Consider the following 8,572-nt stretch of genomic DNA (forward strand, 5'->3'; position numbering starts at 1 on the left):
GTGCATAGATTAACACAAGAGTGGCGTGATGGACATTTTTTTGTAGTATTCAGATGTGTTATTGCAGTTGGATAACAGCTGTGTTTGAGTCTATTAGTCCTTGCTCTGATTGCCCTGTACCGTCTGCCTGAGGGCAACAGTTCGAACAGGGAGTGGCCAGGATGTGAGGTGTCTTTTATATAACAAATTTGTTCTTGCAACAATTCAGCAAGCGAAACACACCAACGTGTATCAACTCCAAGTCTTCCTCAGGGACTGACACATGCACAGCCTAGATTAAATACCCTGGCTCGCACTCAACCAGCACCTGTGTGCAAAGTATTTTAAAAAGACAGACGTCCCTACATATCAAAGCAATAACAAAACCTCAGCAATGTTCTGTAAGAATTATCAAAGAAATTACAAAAGCAATATGAGAAAAAGGACCAACAAACACCATTTTTAAACTCACAGTAAATCAAAATAGAGCACAATTCAATCATTAAAATACGTTGAGCTAGAGCATAAAATTTCACTAGTCAAAATATGCATGAGCCTGCACAGTAAGCTATTAAAAAACTTCAAAAATAAACAATAAAATCTATGAGAGAATCATCAAAATGGGTGTTCTTTGAGTAAAACAACTGAAGTCTAATTGCTGATCTGCAGAGGCGGGAAAAGTGCCAAAGTACAAGTACAGGTTCTTAAAAAAATACTAGTAAAGTATTAAGTACACTCCAGAAAAAGCTGACTCAACTTCTTTACTCAAGTAAAAGATGAAGAAAATACAGGCTCTGAAGTGTACTCAAAGTGAGTAAGTAAAAAGTAGCTCTTTGAAGCACATTTATATCAAGTATTTTTATGCAAAGCTAAATTAACTTTGTGCTATTACTCGATCAGTTTCAGATGATGAATCTATGTGTCATCAGCTCAAATTCAAATTCATCTCTGCTACATTTCATGTAACCTAACTCTGAGCATGAACCTCTTCTTCCTGTTATGTTTTCCTCTTTTCCCTTTATGCTCGCTCCTGCAGCCAGGAATTGTGCAATGTTCCAGCCCACTTTAACCTCTGACTATAGCATGATGAATGATGCAAAAAATATGAGTTATCAAAAGCTTTTGCTTCTTTAAACTCTTTGTATGTGTAAAGCCCCAGTGATAGATACAGCAGTAGGATTACTTTTCTGTGTTACTGTTCCCACCATTTAGGCTCAGATCACTCAGATGTTTGAAGGCAGCTGTGAAATAAAAACTTCCCTCAGTTGTCTTAAACCTAAAGTAATGAGCCTGGTTTGAAAATGTGAGGAGTGAAAAGTATAAATATTTGGGTAAAAATGTAGAGAGTAAAAGTTAACAGCTGAACATAAATACTCAAGTACTTGACTAACAAAATAGTTGTACTTCCTACCTCTGCATTATTGAGCATATTCAATTCAATTTTTCAGTTCAGTTTTATTTATATAGAAGGAAATCACAAAAGCAGTCACCTCACGGTGCTTTATATGGTAAAGGCCCTAAAGTAGTATAATATGGAGAGCAGTACTGATTTAAACATGTATGCACGATGTTAGGATAATGGCCTATTACTTTGCAAAAACATTTTTACTCGTTGCTCTGTAAAATTACATGTTAATGCTATTGAAATTCATATTGGTGAAAGGACATGTAATTTTACTTGCTGTTCTGTGGCTCCGTGTTTACAGGGCCAGTCCGTCAGACAGCACTGATGGCGATGGCGGTGAGAAAAAAAGGACGTGCTGTCACGGAGGTCTACCCTGGTGGTTTCTTTTTTTTGGCTGGCTGCTGGTGATCGCAACCAGTGTCGTATCAGGCTATTTCACAATGCTGTATGGCTTGAAATTTGGAAAACCGCGCTCCATAAGTTGGTTGGTATCCATGGTTATTTCCTTCTTTCAGAGTGTCCTCCTTATTCAGCCGCTGAAGGTGAGAAGAACATTTGTCTGTTATATACATACCCTTAAGATTTCCTGCACAGTTAAAATTTCAGTTACACAATTTTCTTATAATTTAACGTTTCTAATAGAGATCATTTTTTTTGTAAATTTAAATATTTACTCGAAATAAACCACTGTATTTATTCATGCCTCTCAAAACAGGTGCTTTGTTTTGCAATCTTCTTTGCTCTTGTGATTAAAAAAGTCGACGAGGAAGATTTTCAAAATGTTCAATTTGAAAGAAACCACAGAAATATCGGTAAAATATCAAGAAAAACTCTAGAAAGCATACTTTCTTCCTCTTTTGTTTAAATACTGAACATTTCTTTGGCAACAAACTTCATCCACAGGTGAACAAATGTTTGTGCGCTATGGCAGTGTTTATGAGCCGCCGCCTCTGGCAGACGTAGAAAAAATGAGGAGGAACAGGATGCTGGAACAGAAAGCCTTTGCTCTAATCAAGGAGATACTGAGTAAGTAGACACACAAAGAACTGCGAATTAACCTGATTAAAACAAATTGAAGGAAATCTTCATCAAGGACAAGAACTGCAGAAAAAAACATTTTTTTTGACTACAACTTATCTTCCAGGGATGTTGTAAGTCTGACCTGAAATTAATGCTGGGTTTGAATTAATCCCCCTGTATGTTTCAGTCTACATGGGGTTCCTGTGGATGCTGCTGCTGGTGGCACATGGCCAGAGAGATCCAAATGCTTTTTACCTAAACACACACATTAAACAAAGCTTCTGTGGAAACGCCCCAGCCACCATGGCAATTCAAGATGTATTCAACTGGGCCAAGACATCTCTACTCAGTAACCTCTTTGGACAATATCCAGGTAAATATTCGTTACAAAAAGGACAGTCAAACAGGACAGGGCTTCGCTTTTATCTCTGTTGTAGACGTTGCCAGTTACTGGCCACCTCCTCTCAGTAGACTGTTATCAAAGGACTATGGGAGAAATGGTTTTGCAAAGAGCAACAAAAGTCCATACAAGTATGTTATCAGAGTGGAAGTGGAAAGCAATTTGATGACTTTCAACAAGGAGTCATGATTTCTGACCTGAAGCTGTTTATTCTGCTTCACTGTTTAGTTGTGTTCTTACTTTTAAGGGTTAGTGCTGAACTTTTTTTAGAACGTTCCAATAGCAGAACATACAGAAGGGATATAACCATATCTACACGAACAGGTGAATTAGTTCAAGGTTCGATTCGATGGTTTGCGAAAAACAGCTGACATTTATTTATTTTTTCCTGTATCTAACATAATAACAGTGAAATGTTGGTGACAGGTTACTATATGATTATTTCACATTCGCTTTACAATAATATGCTTGACATGCATCAAAGAGCTAGCTTTTCTTCTGCTAATACATTTAGACATACAGAGTGAGACGTTTGGCAAAGTCTCTTTTCCCCCTTTTGTTATCTCATAAAAGTTTTAGAAGACTTTTTTGTTTATTAAAGCAGAACACATGAACAGATTAATCCAGCTTTATGTCAAAGCAACTGTTTTGTGTCAAGTGTCTTTTCATTAATATCTGTGTATTATTTTAAATATTGTGCCTTAAGTCTTCACTGAGATGGCAGTGATATCAAATCTGAACTTTGGTGCAGGAAGTACAGATTATTATTATCTATTATTCTATATTTCCCGCCTCTTTTTTTACATGTGCCCTTTTACCCCTCAGCCGTTAAAGGTCGGTGGAGTACTGCTGTCACCCTGCCAGGTGGTCGGGCAGGCAGAGTAGACACCCGACTTTGTAAACACGATAACTTGAGAACAAGATAAGCCAGGACTTTCAAATAGGTGCATCAACTAAAAGGATTACACATATTCAGATCTTGAGGTGAAGGTCAGAGGTCTAGTTTTTTTTTTAATCTTGTCAACACAAGACAGTTTTCCCAGTGTATGTTAGAGTGCTTTGACTTGAACCTTTTAGCTAAATCTATAAATATATACATGCTACACAAAGGTTTCTCATCCTGAACTGCGATGATCTTTGCAGCTGGGCAGGTGCGTGTAGGTACGACCTAAAAAGGCCGTAGCCTACTCAAATGAAAAAGAAATGACAATAAGAATGAAATGTAAAATACTGTGTTCCAGGATTCATCACTGATGGAAACTCGAAGCTTCTGGGAAATGCACGTCTTCGTCAACTGAGAGTGAAGAAGAACTCGTGTCAGATTGCAGGCCCCATGCTAAAGATGGTGCCAGGCTGTAGCGCTCCATATTCATGGGAAGCGGAGGACATGGGCTCCTACGGACCTGGCTGGAACACGTCTGTTGGAAATAACATCTCTGCAAGCATTTCCAGTCCCTGGACGTACCAGACACACTCTCAACTCAGAGCTTACCCCGTCTGGGGAGAATTGGCGCTCTACAGAGGGGGAGGCTTTTCAGTAGAGCTCGGCCCAGATTTACAAACTGCAACCAGGTCTGTACCTTAAGAAAAATCGAAAGAATACCCAAGATGCTGTGTTGTCTGAGAGTTAATAGTCTTCTTGGTTGGTTTTAAAATGAACATATGGAATATATTAACAACATTAATTCTTTAATCTTTATCCACAGCACCCTCGACTATCTGTTCAACAATATGTGGTTCGATGTTTACACGCGGGCCATCTTTGTTGAGTTCACTGTTTATAATGCAAATGTGAATCTCCTCTGCATTGTCACGCTTTTGCTGGAGTCCCCTGCTGTAGGTAAGGAGAACTGTAATGCATTTAAAGCTTTGCTAGAGAAGACTCTATAGAATGGATAACACATCAGACTTTATTACTTTTCGTATGTAACTGCAATCTACACTTATTCCCTTTTTTACACCTTCATACTGAGAACTCCGTCAGCCTATGATTGAGATCACATTAAGCTGTACGCATGTAAGTGAAGTCTTCTCTCTGACTTTGCAGGAGCCTTTCAGTTAAACAGTGAAATGCAGAGTGTTCATCTCTACCTGCCAGGTGACGGCCTTCACATCTGCATTATGACCGCTGAGATCATTTATATGCTTTTCATCCTCTATTACATGTTCAATCAGGTAAATACAAACATTATTAATACATAATGGAATCTAGTTCCAAATATTGTTTTCTATGTATCCAGTTAAATAGACTAACTTCATTTAGCCAATGAGGTTTAAACAAACTTAGACTGGCATCATCATCACTTTTTGGTTTCCTGACCATTATTTTCCTGAGAGTGAGCAGTTACTGTTTGTTACTGTGACCGGCAAGAATTAGTCTAACGTGGATTAACTACGAGTGTCGTGAGGCTGAACAGTCAATGAAGCCACTCTGCATGTTTCTATTAATCATTTTTTATTAAGTCGTTACTGCCTGTTAATCCAGAAGCAATTAGCAGCTAAATCAGAGCATGTCAAATGCTGTGCAGCTCTACTGTACTGTAATTACGAGGAAATTACAAAGTTGATGCTGATATAATAGCATTAATCTTATTTGTCATTCGTAATAATCCTTTTGCTTTTTAGTGCATCACTGAGTCACATGTTAATCACGTCGTTTCACTTCATTCAGGCTCATTGTGATCGTGGGTGTCGACCATTAACTGTAATTTCTGAGCCAATAAGCTCCTATTGTGTGCCCTTTGTTGCAGTCCCTTAAGATTATTATGGTGACATAAGCACACAGCTTATTTTTCTGTATCTGTCAAGATGTCATGTAGCTACACCCCCTCTGAAATTCACCTGGAAGTCCCAAAGACTGCATGTTAAATTAACTACAGTAAGAGCTTTAGACAACATATAATCTCAATTATTAAGAAGCCTAAATATCCATAAATGTGCTATTTTTATCTGTCTTTGTATTGCTCTCTCATAAAGATTTTTAGGGTTAGATAAACAGTATACAGTAAATGCTTATACTTAAAAACCTCTTATGTGAGCACTGAGACTTTCATTAAATATGATCAGATTATTTTCACATGCATTTGGACATCATGGGACAAATCAGCACTTTTATTGGTGCAAATTGTCAACATATGTTTGGTGGTGTTCCTGCTAAAACCTCAACAAATGCATGAGCATGCAGACAACCCCCTGCTGGATTACATAAGAGCTGTTGCTCTCACTTCTTTTCCTGGAAAGGGGAAATTAATGAAGCAGCAGCACTGGCTTTACTTCAAGAACAAATGGAACCTTCTGGAGCTTTCTATCATCCTGCTGAGCTGGAGTGCCGTGGCCGCCTTTATCCAGAGGACTCTGATCACGAACCGTGATATAGCATACTACCAAAACCACAACAACAAGTGAGATTAACGTAAAACTCTGCTTTAATTTTAGCTGTTTAACTGCAAAAACATGCCTCTCCCTTGCTTGGTGTTATTTGGTGGGTTGTTTTTTTACTCCACATCTTTCCTGTTTTTATAGGTTTGTCAGTTTTTACCAGACAGGCACATCAGAATCACTTTTTCAGTATCTGATGGCTTTCCTAGTCCTGCTCGCCACTGTCAAACTGTGGCACCTGCTTAGACTTAACCCAAAGATGAACATGATCACAGCTGCACTGCAGCGAGCCTGGACCAGCATAAGCGGTCTTCTTCTGATCATTGTGATCATGTTGCTGGCTTATTCCATTGCAGTAAGTATCTGGTTCCTTTGACCAAATCTTGACTCCTCGCAAATAAATAATTTTGTATTTACATGGACAAGAACAGAACGCTTTTTTTGGTGGCGGTCGGGAGGGTTATTAATTACAGCCTAATCTTAAAAGTAGAGACTGTGTCTTTCTCCTGAATCCAAACACTGAAGAGTACTCTGAGGTCTTTAAGATAAGATGGGGAATGCTTGTTCAAAACCTTGTATCTGAGGAGAAAACTATAACACTTTGGAGAACTTGAAAAGAGAACTTCTCTCAGATTTAACGGTCCTGCTCAGTCAAAGCAAAAAAATGTTCTCTAAAGCCTTTAATACAAAGATTTAAAAAATATATCTATTCTGAAAATTAATTAAAAAGATTAATTTATCTTAATAATTTGAGAAAATACACTTTTTAGTAAAATAAACAATGTTTTAAAAGTCAAGAACTCAACTTTTTGGAAACACGGAAAAATCTGACTTTGTCTAATCCAGCGGTCCCCAACTCCTGGGCTTCGGACCGGTACGGTCCGTGAGTCTTTTGGTACCGGGATGCGAGAGTTGAGGCTCAGGTGTAAAATGTATGGTTTTCAGGGTTTTTATTGGTTTTCAGCGTTATTTTGTTATCGTTTTTATCGTTAACTCGGTTTTCCTGGGTCTTTTCACGTGTGTTATGAATAAATCTTCTTTTTTCGGTACCGGTACTAGTTTTATTTTGTTGTATTTATCCGCGACACCTTAAAGGCCGGTCCGTGAAAATATTGTCGGGCATAAACCGGTCCATGGTGCAAAAAAGGTTGGGGACCGCTAGTATAATCAATATAATTTAAATTAAAACCATCCAGTAGTTTGATAAATTACATAAAAGTCCAAAACGAAAGGACAGCTGATGCTAATCTTTTCCACTGTGTGCATTAGAGGACTTGAATAGTGATGAGCGTTGACTGGAGAGCCGGGGCAGGTGGTGTTCATTACATTCGTAAATTTAAACTAATTCATTCTGTTATAGTACAGTGTCATTATGCTTTAAACGGTGCGTGAAATACCAATCAAGTAACCTCACTCCATTATCGCCGAGATTATTTAATGAAAATTGAAATCCATGATGGGCAGGAATGATCTCAGCGGTCCTTCTGCTGATCTAATGGTAATTTCTCTCCTTTAGTGTAACGTGATTTATGGCTGGAACCTATCCTCTTATAAAACTTTCATGGATGCTCTCATGACTCTCATCGGTTTGCAGATAGGCATCTTTAACTATGATGAGGTGAGAATGATCGTCTCAGGATTTGCACACATTAAGTCAACATTTTTCTTTTTCTGTCATTTCCAATTTGGTCAGTTAGTTTCAAAGTGGTAATAACATCTAACTGAGGCACTATCTTCTAGGTCCTGGCCAGCAATCCTGTGCTTGGTGGGTTACTCATTGGTTCCTGTATAGTTTTTGTGACATTCATGGTGCTCAATCTCCTGCTCTCGGTGATCCTCATGGCATTCAATCAGGAGCAAAAATACCACAAGGTAACAAAAATCTGGATCATTTTTCTGTGTTTTAGTTATCCTCACCATACGATTTTAATCATTCAGTAGCAGTTGAGTAGTTCACGCATTTTAAATGTTACTGAATAACTCAGCTGATATTGTTGCTCTAGAGGAATAAAAGCTGAGCATTGGCCCAATGGACTTTTTAACCAGGTTTTTTGAGACAATATTGGCGAGTGAGAGGAAAATAGGAAAAGAAGTGTACCAGTTCTCAAAATAAATGGGATGAGAGGATCTGTTGTAACTACACAGGGATAAAGTTGATCACATAGGAGAGTTGCTGAAGCTAGGTTAAGAGGAGAAGTGATCATCGGTGAGCAGCAGTGTGGCTTCATGCCACAAAAAAGCACAGGTGCCTTTTTGTGCTTCACTGTGTCTTTGTGGATCTAAAGAAATGTATAGATAGGATAAGTGGAAGCGAATGGATGGATGGATGGATGGATGGATGGATGGATGGATGGATGGATGGATGGATGGATGGATGGATGGATGGATGG

The 8,572-nt window shown here is 38.5% G+C and overlaps 1 protein-coding gene across 1 annotated transcript in view; it reads left to right on the top strand.

Annotated features, from left to right (window-relative positions):
- LOC102200928 (polycystic kidney disease protein 1-like 2) overlaps positions 1 to 8,572 on the top strand; it is a 43,033-nt gene that overhangs the window by 31,184 nt on the left and 3,277 nt on the right. The window contains exons 16-25 of the mRNA XM_013915840.1: positions 1,686 to 1,720; positions 2,288 to 2,410; positions 2,592 to 2,777; positions 4,046 to 4,376; positions 4,511 to 4,644; positions 4,852 to 4,979; positions 6,045 to 6,205; positions 6,327 to 6,537; positions 7,699 to 7,800; positions 7,923 to 8,054. Coding sequence (XP_013771294.1) covers positions 1,686 to 1,720; positions 2,288 to 2,410; positions 2,592 to 2,777; positions 4,046 to 4,376; positions 4,511 to 4,644; positions 4,852 to 4,979; positions 6,045 to 6,205; positions 6,327 to 6,537; positions 7,699 to 7,800; positions 7,923 to 8,054 — 1,543 coding nt within the window. The remainder of the gene's footprint in view (positions 1 to 1,685; positions 1,721 to 2,287; positions 2,411 to 2,591; positions 2,778 to 4,045; positions 4,377 to 4,510; positions 4,645 to 4,851; positions 4,980 to 6,044; positions 6,206 to 6,326; positions 6,538 to 7,698; positions 7,801 to 7,922; positions 8,055 to 8,572) is intronic.

The sequence above is a fragment of the Pundamilia nyererei genome, unplaced genomic scaffold (assembly GCF_000239375.1).
Source record: "Pundamilia nyererei isolate P.nyererei 1_Seehausen unplaced genomic scaffold, PunNye1.0 scaffold00376, whole genome shotgun sequence".
NCBI classification, from domain to species: Eukaryota; Metazoa; Chordata; class Actinopteri; order Cichliformes; family Cichlidae; genus Pundamilia; species Pundamilia nyererei.